The 14,864-nt window shown below is 38.3% G+C and overlaps 1 protein-coding gene across 3 annotated transcripts in view; it reads left to right on the top strand.

Annotated features, from left to right (window-relative positions):
• DMD (dystrophin) overlaps positions 1–14,864 on the top strand; it is a 730,751-nt gene that overhangs the window by 83,332 nt on the left and 632,555 nt on the right. For all 3 annotated transcript variants that reach the window (XM_075538193.1, XM_075538191.1, XM_075538194.1), the window contains exon 3: positions 6,342–6,553. In XM_075538193.1, the coding sequence (XP_075394308.1) occupies positions 6,342–6,553 (212 nt within the window). The remainder of the gene's footprint in view (positions 1–6,341; positions 6,554–14,864) is intronic.

Genomic DNA, 14,864 nt, shown 5'->3' with positions numbered 1-14,864 from the left:
GGTATTTATGCTGATTCTCATCAGCCGTTGACTGACATTGGGGTCTTCCTATCCCAGAACGTCTGGCTTGTGCACAGGCCAGGCTAAGAGAAAGCCCTCAGGTAAGGTCACAAGGAATTGTGACCAAGTAGAAGCTACTGACATATGCTAGTGAGTGCCAAGAAAATATGAGTGGAGCACCACCAGCAGTTTGTACACATTCTATCCTCACTTGTCAAGTGTCCATTGCAAGTCCTAGTTGTGTCCATTGTAAGTTATAGTTATGTACAGTAGTTGGAAAACTTCAGAGTGCTAGGGAAGTACTCAGGAGGAAAAAAAGATGACCCATAGGAGAAGAGAAAGAGGTCTTTGTGTAATGATGGCATTGGAGAGGGTGGTAAGTTATCGAAGATCTACTAAAAGGGGGGAAAGTATAGGATGTATTTTCAACCAGGGTGTAACCAAGCAAAACATAAACCAAATCTGTTGTTGTCAAGTTGATTCTGTGTTCTAGAGTGTGTCTCCTTCATTGGGTTTTCGTGGCTATAATGTTTATGGAAGCAGATCAACAGTCCTTCCTTTGGTGGTGACACTGTATGGGTCCAAATTACCAATCGTTAGGTTAGTGGTTGAATGCAAGCAAGAAGTAGTAGAGTTGGTTGTTTTTTTTTTTTTAGCTCTCATGGCTTTACTTGGAACAGCGCTAAGGGCAAGAGAATGGACGGAAGCCATCAAGCTTGCTCATAGAGCTGGCGCTGGTGCCATCTATCACACAGAGGCTACATAAATGTAAGGAAGGACAGTAAAGAATGTTCACTGTGTCCACTTTCTCATGGACTTCCTTCATCTGTCATTACCTTCTCCCTTTAGGCTCCCCATTACCTATATTCATACTCAAGTCTTCCCCATTTTGAATAAACTTCCTTTGAACTCATGCTAATCTTTAGCTGCAGTCTTATAAAAAGTTATAGATGAGTGGGCCACTGTTTCCTATTTCTAATTCAGAGCCATCCATTTGTTGATCCCTAACAATAAAATCCCCACCGCTCCACTAAAATAATGTTCTTTATGTTATTTAGGGAATTTCATGTGGCCAAAATGAATGGACACTTTGAGATGGGATTTGGGGAGTCTGCCTTTTTGGTCCAAGTCTTGCCTCTACCATTTCCCCATCTCTAGGACCGAGGGCCTATTTAATATATCTAGATTTACTCGTGTGTAAAATGAAAGTAATGATAACAGTAATTGCAACAATGGCAAGTATAGCTGATTCATAATATTATTGTGATAATTAATGACTACAGGTAAAGAGCTGAGCCCTTTCATAACCCGCAGGATATATAATGCCCATCTACATTTGCTGCCTCTCTGATCTAGTGGGAAGCCACTGTCTACTTTTAGTGCCTGCTGCCCTCAATGACACAGTGGCAGCAAACCTGGGCTCAAGCAATTGTGAGGAACATGCATAGGGTCACTATGGTTTGGAATGGATTCAATGGTACCTAGCAACACCAGCCAACTTGTATGAAGACACAGGACTCATCCTGTCAACCCCAGCCCCTGAAACTCACTGGGATACATGTATCTTGCTAATTATACAAAACCCATAGCACCTCAGGTTTTTCCCCATTTTATTCAAAATTCCATCCATAACTGAAAACACATGGTTTCAATGAAACACTCAAGGCAGAAAATAATTCTGCCATGAAAGAGTTGAAATGGTATTTGGAACAAAGTATATATTCAAATAAATGTTACTTCCTATGGTTTTAAATTTAAATTGTCTCTTGTGATATCTGTGGTATTTAAGTATTAATCACTCCTGAATTCCATCTCGTTCTTTTTTCTATAAAAGTATTCTATTCTGATATTCCTTCTTACTCTGTAAACAAAATAACCCTTTGGCTGTAGTGTTAATGGCTGTAAACCACCAAGCCTTTCTTCTGTACTACTACTAGGTGGATTTGGGCTGCCAACCTTTAGGTTAACATTCCAGCACAAACTGTTTGCATCACCTAGATATTCATAATTACTTTTCCCTCTCTCTGTTTATTTACGTTGGATTTTCTAAGGCTCTATCCTCAATCTCCTGCTTCACTTAGTTTATATGTACCAACCCAATGAGGATGTGTTCACATAAATGGCTTTAGTTTCTTTTCCCCGATAAATTATAATCCCCTGTCTCTTCTTCTCTTTCTCAAAACACTCAGCTTTTTCTGTGTTTCCCAGCTTAGAGATACTTCCCTCTGGGTGGTACAGGAAAGATGGAGGGAGGGGGAGCAAAAGCAAATACCTATACTTTATCCTGGATTGTGGAGCTATAACACAAAAAGGTTTTAATTGTCAGTGGCACTGAATAATTTTGGGGTGGGCAGAGCTATAGGCCAAATACATTTGGGCACCTATGCTGTTAGATCCTTCAGTTCAACTTTCTAAAATGGTATTCCTGTGTGGCTGGTAGGGAACCCTAGTGGTATAATGATTACTGGTACGCATTGGACTGTGAGCCACATGGTTGGCAGTTTGAAACCATCAGCAGCTCTGCAGGAGAAAGACTGGCCTTTATACTTCCATAAACACTGAAAATCTCAGCAGCCTACAGGGGGTCACTCTAAGTAAGCATCGACTTGATGGCAGCGAGTTTGATTTGGGGTTTTATGTGACTGGTGCTCAAAATGCCCTGCTGAATCAGCCCACGATGGAACTCATCACATTTTCCCTCTAACTCTGCATCCTGTATCACTGGGAAGAGAGTGAACGATGCCATCCTATAACAAACAACTAAACTAAAAGCCAGAGGATCCGTTTTAGACTGCTTTGTTTACACATTTCTTAGGATAAAAAGCTGGTATCTAAGAGATTCTAAATAAAATGATGACTGACTGGCTAGATGAGTGGATAGGTAGGTAGAAGTGCTAATGCATGAAAAGATTGTTGGCTTATTGAAGAAGTCTCTTATATAGGTGTCTCTTATGAGATAATAGTATACAGTTTAAGATCAAAAATGAAAACGCATACCTTTAGTGGAACATAAACAAACCAAGCATTTTGTTGTACTGTACTGCATACCTATGACTCCTTTGACTGAAAACCTTCCATTCTTGAGATTGGACAATTACAGCATCTGGTAGTGTAGTGGTCACACATTGGGATGTCTACCACAAGGTCAGCAGTTGGAAACCACAAACTGCTTCTTAGGAGAAAGCTAGGTCTTTCTGCACCCATAAAGAGTTAGTCTTGGAAACTCACAAGGAGCAGTTCTACCCTGCCCTATAGGGTCTTTAGAAGTAGGTTTTGACTCGATGGCAGTGTATTTGATTTGAGTTTTTGCAACCATATATCAGGAAGAGCTGTTTCTTCTCAACGATTTTGACCTTTGTAAAATATGGGCTATCTACCCTAATGAAATGAACTATCTAGAATGTACAAAGTAGTCATTGGCAGGAGTGCAAACAATTAGCCATATATGTCAAAAATATTAGACATTCTCGAAACTTTGCTAGCAAAGTAAAATGCCATTGGTTAAGGCTAATTAAGATGAAAGCATATTGGAATAAAACCATCTGCAGAAAGCATCAATTTTTTTATTTGCAAGTGCACACAACTCCAGTGGTGGACTTTGATTCATCGTCACGTTATGCAGGGATTTTGAGACTAAACTCTTGCCATAGAGCAGCTTGAAGTAAGCAGCCTGAGATTTCCCCCACAGTGTCATCAGGGCTCCTTGATATAACTCCCATGCCCACTTCAACCAAGTGGATTCCAAGGCACAGCAACTCTAGAGGACAAAACTGAACTGGTCTGTGTGTTTCCCAGACTAAATCCTTATGGGAGGAGAAAGCCTCCTAGTAATCCCTCGAAGCCACTGAGGAGTTAGAACAGCTCACCTTGTGGTTTGCAGCCAACTTGTAACGCATAAGCCCTATGCCACCTGGACTCCCCAAGATTGCCCCCAAGGCGCTATCACATAGTCTATAATAAGCCAAGAAAGAAGATACTGAGTATGCACACAAAAGGGGCTGGCTGTTACTCCTTGAAAGTTGGTTTCCAATTTGAATATCTGTTATTTCTATGGGCTGTGAAAAAAAATATTTCAGAATGCCTTAAGGCACTTGTACTTCTACCTTAAAGAGTGTTTTATAATAGTATATGCACTATCACTTTAAAATTAAAGTGTAAACAGAAGACTAGTCAACAAATTTCCTTTTATATTAAGTCCTCCATTTCTCAGTCGGACCACAACAGAAAAATAGACAAAACAATGGTACTGAAAAATTAGAGGGAGGAACTGACATTTAAACAGAAGTTGGCATGTTAGCTGAAGTTGGAATATAATATATTGACGGATTTTTCTATGCATAACAAGTACCCCAACAGAACGAAACCCATTCAACACAACAGTCTAATATGTAGCTTGTGTGCCAATTAAACTCTTTTAAAAGAAAACACACACAGTAGACTATAATTAAGACCACTTATTTTGTTTTACCTATCTTGGGGACCAAACTCGTGACTTCATATCATGATTATTAGACATATAGGGTCTATCTCATCCTGGTGCTTATTTATAAAATATTTCAAGTGCTCCTTGAACTCCTAACTTCTCAAAAATTTATGGAGGTAACAACAAAGTAAATGAAAAGAAGAATTGAACTTGCACTGTGGCGTAAGAAGCACAGTGTAAAGCTCTGTGTTGTGTGCATTTTGTTTGTCCATCCACAGCTAACCTTTCTCCTTCTTTGCTCAGCTCTGGACTATCATTGAGCTCCCATGCCCTCTGGCTTCCGGTTGGTGTAGCCACTGGGGACCCCTCGTAGGCTGTAGAAGAGAAGGATGAGAGTGTGATCCCAATACTGATTCTCCTCCTTCCCTCCCTTGAGGGAGCCTCAGGCTGACTGTGTACCATGACAAAAGGGTCCTGCTCTTCTCAAGGTGATTCCTCCTCCGGAGTCTCTCTTTCTTGTCACCCTTCATCCCGTGGGCCTGGTTTTAATGACAACTTCACTGCTACAAAGCCCAGGTCCTTGCATTGACTTTAGTGACGTTCCTCCCCACTGCTTGTGTTATAATTTGTTCCTTTGTAAGTAAACCTCTCAGATAAACCAGGTCAGATCACAGCCGAACAGCTTTGTCATGCTAAGAGATTCCAGAAGACAGTGTGGAGGCAAAGGCTTTAACAAAAGGGAGTGAGTGATAAGATTTATGTTCATTATTACTGTCTCCAGTACTGAAGTTACATTGGAAAACAGAGACAGGATGTAAGGTGACTATTAGGGGCTATTGCAGATGTGTAGATTAAAAAATGACAGAACTTTGCTATGGCAAGGTGGAAATTGTATCTGAAAGATTTTCGTGACATATGGTATTGGGAGAGACTTAAGGGAAAATCCAGAATGTCTGTCAAGTTTCTCGCTCCAGGGATGAAGAAGATGGTGATTTTATTACTTGTTTCCTCTGACATTATTTTTCTTCCACAAAACCAGCTTAAAGATATTGTTCAGACAAAAGGACTGTGGCCCTGTTTCATACCTATGTCCAAAAATAAATCATTCAGAGCAGAATCTACAAAGCAGCCCTCAGAGACTCACAATGATAACCTAAAATAATCTCAGTGTTAGCCATTCTTGCTTAGAGAATGTAGCTGGAAGAAGCTTCTTGGGTCCTTGCAGAAGCTCTAGGGGGGGGGAAAAAAGGTGTTGAATGCAAGCAGCCGATTGGGCAAGTGAAGGAAACATCAGCAGAAGAGTGTGTCAGACAGGGAAGGAAAGACAGCCAATAAAGTTTTACCATCAAGGGAACCACTGCATTGGGCTACTAGAGCCTTCGACTGAGGAAACTATGGGAATACTTGTAAAAGCACAGATAATGCCCCAGTGTTCTCTTCTCTAGGTTCCATGGTGCTCAAGTACTCATAGCCCACGCCCATCAGACATTGGTTAGTTGTAGCTCCTAGAAGGCAAAGGAGGCCCATCAATGGATTGCCCTGGGCCTTCTAGACTTTCATTCAGATGCTAAAGCAGTTATCTGGTTGACTACAGAAACTCCTCAGGCAATGACTTCCAATTGCCAGTCAGACTAGTAGGCACTGACATAATATTCTAAAAGGTAATTTAATTTGTCTTTGGAAATTCAGAATGAACAGAGATACATTATTAGATATAATATTAATGTCCTAGGTCTGCTTTAGGAAGGTAATTTAACAAAACCACATGCCTACTGCCTGATAAAATAAGGACACCTATTTTCTATCGCCCTAGCAGGCAACAGTGATTTTTTTAATGGCATGTGAGAGGTAATAAAAGTATTTTTTATTTCTATATATTTTACATTACTAAATATTCATTTTTCATATCATTTCCCAGTTGAAAGAATCCAGAATCAGTGGGATGAAGTCCAGGAACACCTTCAGAACCGGAGACAACAACTAAATGAAATGCTAAAGGATTCGACACAGTGGCTGGAAGCCAAGGAAGAAGCTGAGCAAGTTGTGGGACAGGCCAGAGTCAAGTGTGAGTCGTGGCAGGAGGGTCCTTACACAATGGATGTGATCCCAATGAAAATCACAGAAACCAAGGTTAGTATGAAAGATATGTTTTTAAACCTACAAAGGAAAGAAAATAAATTTTGCAATCAATACCATCATATTTTCAATCAATACAATATTACTCCGGATTGAAATGCAATGCTGTAGAGCATAAATTTATTAAAGGTAAATTCTGCTTAATCTGAAATGAATGATAGGTCTTTTCAGTAAAAGCGATAAGAAGAAAACGGATAGCTAATATCAATCTTAAAATCACTAGTAATTGAGATTTCATTGCTTAGTTTTCACATTGCCCCATCCTTTGAAGTCACTTCGAATTTGATATATATTCACATAGTTGCATGCACTCAGCTAACCAAAAAGCCCTCAGCCATTGAGTCAAGTCCAATTTATCAAACTCCCCAAAACCTCCCTGCCATCCAGTTGATTCCATTGAATCATTCATACAACAGAGGAGAACCGCCCCTGTTTGTTTCCAAAGCTCTAACTCTTGACCAGTGTAGAAAGTGCCATCAGTGTCAGGGCGAGTGGCTGGTGGTTTCCAACTGTCGACCTTTCCGTTAGCCACCCAAGCCCTATCTCACTACAACACTGGGGCTCCTTCTAATTGACTGCACCCCTAACCATGACAGAGTAAAATTGTTCCTTAAAGTTTGTGAGACTGTAAAACTTTCTGAGAACACACAGTCTCATCTTCATCTTCTGGAGCAGCTGGTGGATTTGAACCCCTGGCTTTGCTGTCTATAAGCAGCTGAAAATCAAATAGCAGCTCTACCAGCTGATCAGCATTTTGGGGTCACTCTGGAGAGGTCACAAATGCTAGATGATATTTACCTTTTAGAGATCTTAAGTGGAGAAGAAAGAGGGTGGGAATTTGTTCTGACCGAGGACTGAAATTGAGCCATGAAACAAAGGCCTGTAGAAGGTTTGTGGGTTGGGCTTTGTTTCATTTCATGGTATGCATCGGAACCCGATAGAGCAGAGCAGAACTGCTCCTGTGGATTGCCAAGACTTTGAATCTTTACAGGATTAGACCATCTCATCATTTTTTCAAGTAGAGAAAACATTTTGCTTAACAAATTATTGGTTTTACCATCTAAGAAGAAACTTATATAATTTTCTTGGGCAAAGTAGCTTCCATTTATCAACTGTCATGTTAGACTATACCAAACTCTGGTAACAAATAAACCCTAACATCTCAATAGCTCAACACAATAAAGGTTGATTTCTTGATTTTTCTGCAGTTCCACTGTGGTTAACAAGTCTTTCTTAAGGGCTTTGTTTCAAATGGTGACTGGGAGAAGAAGGTTTTTTTTGTGGTTAGCTCTATGGCTAAGGTGATCACAGGAGTCTGAGCGATGTACTTGTTATGCTTTGGGTTGAAAGCCAGAAGGTCAGCAGTTGCAAACGACCTGCTGCTCCGCAGAGAAAGGTGAGGCTTTCTGCTCCAATAAAGAAGGACCTCTTTGGGAACCCACAGGGGCAGTTCTACCCTGTCCTGTAGGTTCCCCATCAGTCACAATGGACTCGGTAGTAGGGAGTAAAGGTGACCACAATAAGGCAGCGAGCGAACGGTCAGTGCTGTGACCAGGCATGGAAATGTACACACATCAATCACTTCCACCCATGTCTCATTAGCTAGAACTTTTTCCCAGCTTAATTTCTAGGAAAATAAATAAGTTTAGGGAACATTTTGAAAGGATCTGAGCTACTGTCAGAATATGCTATGGCAAGAATGTTGAAAAACAAAACCTAATTTTACAGTCCTATCAGTACTTCTAAGGCACACAGGCTTGGGCACCCCTTTGGAGCAATTCTCTATCCTATAGATTCACTGTGAGTCAGAATCAATGCAATGGCTGTAAGATCATTACTTCTATTGGAGGTAACATGTAGGTGGATAAAGATTCTTTCACAAGATGCTTGTAACTACTCTGATGGATAGTGGTAGGTGAATTTTCAAATTATCGCTCTCTTAATTCCTAGTCTAAGTGAATTTAGAACCCATATTTTTTTCTTTTTTTTTGAGGCTTTGGTCTTATCTCTAAAGCACTATGCATGGTCTGCTCCTCTTTTCCTTCTCTATTAATTTGAGCTATTATGCAGCTAGCCAATAAGGGAGGCCAGCGACAAATGGCTTGAACTGATGGCAATCACAGAGAGAAGGCATTGGGCTGGATCCTTGAGTTAAATGAGGAGGGAAGATGAGAGGTGCATTGTGCTAGATTTGATGAATGCAAGAGGACTCTGGAAATTGGCAAATGAGAAATACTCTTAAAAAACAAGGGACTCTTAAGAGTGATATCAAGAGCAGCTTAATAGCTCTTTTAAAAAATTCTCCCTCTCCCTTTTATTGCCACCTAGTTGTTTCTAACTTACAGTGACCATGTTAAACAGGGGTTGTAAATCTTTAAGAAACAAAAATCATTTCAAAAGGAAATATGAAAGCTGAAAATCTGAAAATTAGGAAAGTTGGTTTTCTGAATATTTAAAAAGGTGTTCTGTTGTTGTAATTGGTTATGTGTTGGGCTGCTAACCCCAACATTAGAAGTTCAAAACCACCAGTGGCTCAGCTTGAGTTCCTCTGTTTCCATAAATATTTATAGACTTGGAAACCCACAATGGTCATGCTATTTTATTATTATGAATTGGAATAAACCTGATGGTAGTGAGAAAATATTTAGACGTTTTAAACAACAAAAAGAAAGGAAGAAAGAAAAGGATTGCATTCTAATTGTTGTCTTTATCAAACTTTTTAAATTAAACTTTTTTTTATAAAAATTACTTGGTCATTATCTAAGTAAAAATATTTGTATTTGCATTATGTGTCTTTAGGAATTTAATTTTACATATTGAGGAAAAGACTCTAGAAGACAGAGTAGAACTGCACATGCACGTTTCTGAGAATGTAACTCTTTAAGGGAATAGAAAACCCCATCTGGAGTTTCCAAACTGCTGGCCTTCAGGTTAGCAGCCAATGCATAATCCACTATGCTGAGCTCATAAAATAAATCACGATGGCCAAAGCTACAATCCACCCCTCTTCCCTTCCCAAATTGGCACAAGTTAAAACCAAAAGCAACCCCAATTAATCTAAACTACCATTTTTGAAGGTTTATGACATGTCTAAACTGGGTCAATCATGTTACATAATACATTGGTTTATTTTGTTCTCACCACAACCAACGAGGAGATTTCCAGTGTACAGATCAGAAAGCAGATGGCTCGAGGCGCTCAGTAACCCCCCTGGAAGCCACGGTACTAGAATTGGGTTTGAGAATGTGTAGAGATTGCCAGTGTGGATTACCTCACGGATTCCCAAGTCTTAGTCTGTGTGGCTAAAACAAATCACAAAAACACAGTAAGGATTAGAAAGACGATTATCATTCTTTATAGCTAAATGAAATCACGGATCATATATTACTTATAAGCCAACTGGTGAATAAAAGAGCAATGTAATAATAGATTGGAGAACAGTTGTCATTCTGGTATTCAGTGAAAAATTGAGAAAGTTAGCGACAATTTTTTTTATTATTTCTAATGAAATGATATGTTTCTCTAAAGCTAAAAAAAGAAAGAAAGGCAATAAAACCTCATTGCCAAGGAGCTAATTTCATCTCGTAGCAATCCTATAAAGAGCATATGAAATGGAGATCTGGTTTTCTGTCTAATCGTCTTGTTAATACTGACTGTTGGTATAATACATTTTTAGGTAGAAAATATGAAAATAAAATTAGGAGACTTTGGACAATTAGACTAAGATCTCTTTGCTCCATAAATTCTTTCTGAGTCTATGTGCCTAAGATTAGCAACAAAGCTGGCAAGTTTTGTAAGGCGATCACCAGTCTGTGTCTGGTGTTGGAAAACTGTGATTACAAGATTCAGCCTCCATTGCAGCAGCAGCATTGACGACTGCCCCCTCACTGTCAATCACGAGTGACAAAGTAATAGTTCCAAAGGCAACCACTGCCACTGTGATGCTATTTGAAAAATTTAAACCTGTGACCAAAGCAGAACTAAAGAAAAAAAATCACCAACAATTCGGATACCTCAATGATTTCTCATGGTTTTTAATGTTCTTTGTTTTCCATGGTCCCTTCTTGCTCTGGTCTACATTTATTTTTCTCGAGCCTCATGATGTGGGTAACATTTTGAATTTGAATTTCTAAACTTTGTGTGACCACGGAAACGTGGAAATAGGTTGCTACCTAACATTTACTAAAAGCCTATTTTAATTATTTGCACTGTCTTTGTTTCCCTCTTCACTGTAACTCCTACTGGTTAGACCTTTAGAGAAGGAATTGGTGTGCTAATGGAGAAAAAATAATAATAAAAGCCTTTTACCAAAAGAGAAGGACAATCTGGGAAAAAATCTGGGAAAACCATCTTGAAAACTTGGTCACAGTGAGAAGAGACAATGCCAGGAGAGTCTAGATTTGGCAAGGATCAGGTTGCAGATGTCCTGTGGGGTCAGTAATTCATGTGCTGGTCACAAGAATTATTATTCTATATCATTATACAAATTATAGATTTATAGTGTCTGTCTTTGTCATGTAACTCAATTTTTAGGAAACAAAAACATGAAGCAAAGAAGTTGTTGATTTCTTTTAAGCACATGGCTTCTTTTTAATCTTCTCTATGGCTCTGGTACAACACTGTGCTTTTGAAATAGAAAGACAAATGTTAGAGAAAATCTTACAAGATTCCCTCCACCCTAATCAAACCCTTGCCAGTAGACTAGGACAGAGCCCCATGAGAGAGAGTGCCATTTGAAACTTTCATAGGAGGCAAGATGGTACATCATTGGCATCGAAAACTGCCAGCGGTAACATCATGGGAATTATTTAATTGGGCAGAATCTCGGTTGAATTTGCAACTTGTCCCCCCCAGGATATTCAGATTGGTCTATGCCTGGCCATGGATGCTTTCGAAAAAGTATTTCATGATCATTTTAAACTTTCTTTTTCAGTGTCAAGAGAGATCTACCCAGACTCAGATTTTTCATTTACTTTTCGTTTCCTTTCAGGCTTAGAAAGAGAAATTCCTTTTTGTCTGCTTTGTGATTGTCTTTGTGTCAAATTTAGCATAATAGCTTTTCAAACGTGATGGCATTAGCTGTTTTGTGCTTGGCTGAGCTAAGTGTACATGAATTCAATAGAGAAGTGAAATCTTGTTTGAGCTTAGCTGATTTGGCTATATAATACTTGAAACGATCTCAGGCAAGAAATCCAGTAATTTATCAAATTATTAAATAAACATTTCCAAGGCTACAAAATCTCAATGTTTTGAAGAAATGTTTTAAAGAATGTAAAACAAAAAACACCGTCTGTAATCAATTGATTACCAAAGGTGAGCCTCATTGTACAAAGGACAGTCAGTCTTTGAGGAACTCAGGTTATTTCACCAGGAAATTAATTTTTTAAAGCCTCTTTTTTTCAAATATTAAAAAGGGACAAGTTATTAATTACTTGGAGGAATGTGCACCATCAGAATATAGCCTTATTCACCAGAAATGTATGGACAGAAATAGAGAATGGCATTTTCTCTGATCCATTGTGTTTATATTTGACACTCACACACAGAATTAAATAAGAAAACTGACCCATACCACTAGCTTGAGGCTTTGGTTTCTGGTGCAATGCTGGAAAAGATTCTCAGAAATTTTGCTGGAACTATCAACCTGCCAATTTTTCCATCCCTATTCCTTATTCCCTTTTGTTTCCCTCTAAATCTTCCATGTGATTAAAGAGAATCAATAGCCTAATTGTACTTTTGCTTCTAAAGTATGTATGAAGCTAATAAACTTTTCAAAGCAAACAAACATCCCATCGAATGTGTTCTGCATAGATGGTAAAGCACAGGTAGGTTAGTTTTGTCAGGTACTACAATATGATATAAATATTTAATGGAGAGTCACCAAGATTTGAGTGCTCTGAATGAAATGAATTTGCCCAATTTTCCATCACAGTTTGGTTATTCCATGCTTGAATAAAAATTGGACTTCTGTACCCATTTTATAATTGCTGGCCCTAATCCTGTAGATTTACATGCTAATATCCCAACAACTGCATGTGTTTACATCATCAATGAAGTTAATTGTATATAAGTGGCAAGACTTCTGAGAAGACATATTAAAGAACTTTAAAAATCGGCTCCTACATAAAAGCAATGAAAACGTTGCCCCCCCCCAAAAAAAAACTGTTAAAATCACCGTTCCTGAACGCTAGACATGAACCAAGGGTTTTGTAGCCGTCTGAAGTTGCTGAACCTCAGTTAGAACCTCAAGGTTTACATTTTCTGCATGTCCTTCCTCTGGGTCCTTGGGGGCCTTGAAAACCAGCCGTCTTACAGCCACTAGAGAGGGAACAACATAATCGAAGTTCCTCAAAACTTCCCATTTCGTTCCCAAATCATTGTCACTCTTGGATTTTTTTTTTTCAGTTCCCGAGAAAAACCTTATTCTCAGGGCCTTGCCTTTATTCAATCTGATATGGTGCTAGCTCTTCAAAAATTTTTATAAAGAACAACAACCTTAATCCATAGAGATTTACCCAAAACAATTACTAACAATTATTTAACACCTCAGCTTCCTGAGACTGTGATACTAGTTGGAAGAAACAAGGGACTGCCCAAACAGCTAAAACTTAAATGTGGGGACTGAAAATTCTGTAGAGGACTTTGACAAGTCTGACATATCCTCCTAGTAATCTAGAAGGTCATTTACCGGTTTTAAGTGAACACAGGAAAAAATAAGAAACTTAAAAATAGTACACTAGGAGAGAACTACAGGCAGTCCCAAGGTTACAAATGCTTGACTTATAAATACCAACGCCTACTGGCCCTCCACTGCATTGCTTTCCACTAGTCTGCCATATCCAATGAAGCTAAACAGAATGGAATGTTTACAATTTGGGTGATTCATTATGGTAACTTAAACAAGACAAAATGATGGCTTGAAGCCCAGGAATTGGATACTCAGAAGAGCTATTATGAGCCCTTTCAGGAGCCTGATGCATGAGCTTGAGTTATTGGTAGGAAGGTGGAGAGTCACACACATTCAAAATGATGTGGTCGACTGCCATTGTTGAGCAGAAGACTATTGTCATGTGAGATACTGCCATCTTTGAACTCTTATTTTAATGCTGTATAAAGTTGTCCTAATTTTTAAATAATTGAACCAACCCTTACTTACAATAGGTTCTTCATCACAATGACATCACTTGCATCCTGTATAGTCTTTAAGTCACTGAAAAGGCTCTGAGGTTTTCCTTGTAGTACAGTAAGGCAAAATAGAATTCAAATGAACCTGTTTCAATTGCCTTACAACATTTAAAGGTACAATTAGAATTGGATCTCATTTGGAACCCAGAGACTGTTTGTGTTTAACCTGAAAGAAACAACAATAAAGAAATAAAAATTAAATAAGGTGTAAAAATAGTTACATGCAGGCATAATTTATACTGTATCAATGGAAATTATTCTTTGCATCAAATTTCTATTACTTGCATCAAAAGGATATGAAGTAAACACTCCTACTAAAAGGTAGAAAGTTGCCCAGTGATTGTTTTTAAAATTTTAAGTAAAAAGAAAATGATCCAATGATATGCTATGTATAAGAGAAACATTTTGGAATTAGAGACACAAATAGTTTCAAGGTAAAGGATGATAAAAAATCATTTAAATGCATTATATATTTTTATAAGAGCTGTAGGAGCCCCTAATAAATGATGTTAAGACATTATATAAAGAGTAACTAAAAGAGAACTGCAGTGGTTATATTAATGTTACACAAAATAGACATTAAAATACATTCTTACTAAAGACAAAGAAGGATATTGTATTACGAAGAGTCAATCTAGCAGAAAAATATGACAATGAAAATCATATATGCCCCTAAAAATAGAGCAAGGAATATAATAAAGAAAAGTATCTAAATTATAGGGAAAACAGATAATTTTAACAAAATAGTTGGTGACTTCAATGTTCTATTTTTGTTAATGAATAAAACAACTATACAGAACATCAAGTAGGACTGGAAGACTCTAAAACCACTATAAATGAATTAGAACTTACAAACCTTACGGAATGTTCCATCCAACAGTGATAGAACAGACATTTTTCTCCAGTGCACAGGGAATATTCTTTAGGACAGATTGCATACTATGTTGTAAAACACAGTTCAACAAATCTGCAAGTAATGAAAAGGTACAAGGACATGAGATTAGAAACCATTAACAGGGGCACATGATGGAAATTCAAATATATGTGTAAGACACTCCTCAATAACTAACGGTCAAAGGATATATCACAAAGCAATGAGTGGAGCAAAAGGAGAAACCAA

Source organism: Tenrec ecaudatus, chromosome X, assembly GCF_050624435.1.
Source record: "Tenrec ecaudatus isolate mTenEca1 chromosome X, mTenEca1.hap1, whole genome shotgun sequence".
Taxonomy (NCBI): Eukaryota; Metazoa; Chordata; class Mammalia; order Afrosoricida; family Tenrecidae; genus Tenrec; species Tenrec ecaudatus.
This window is presented reverse-complemented; position numbering and strand designations above follow the sequence as displayed.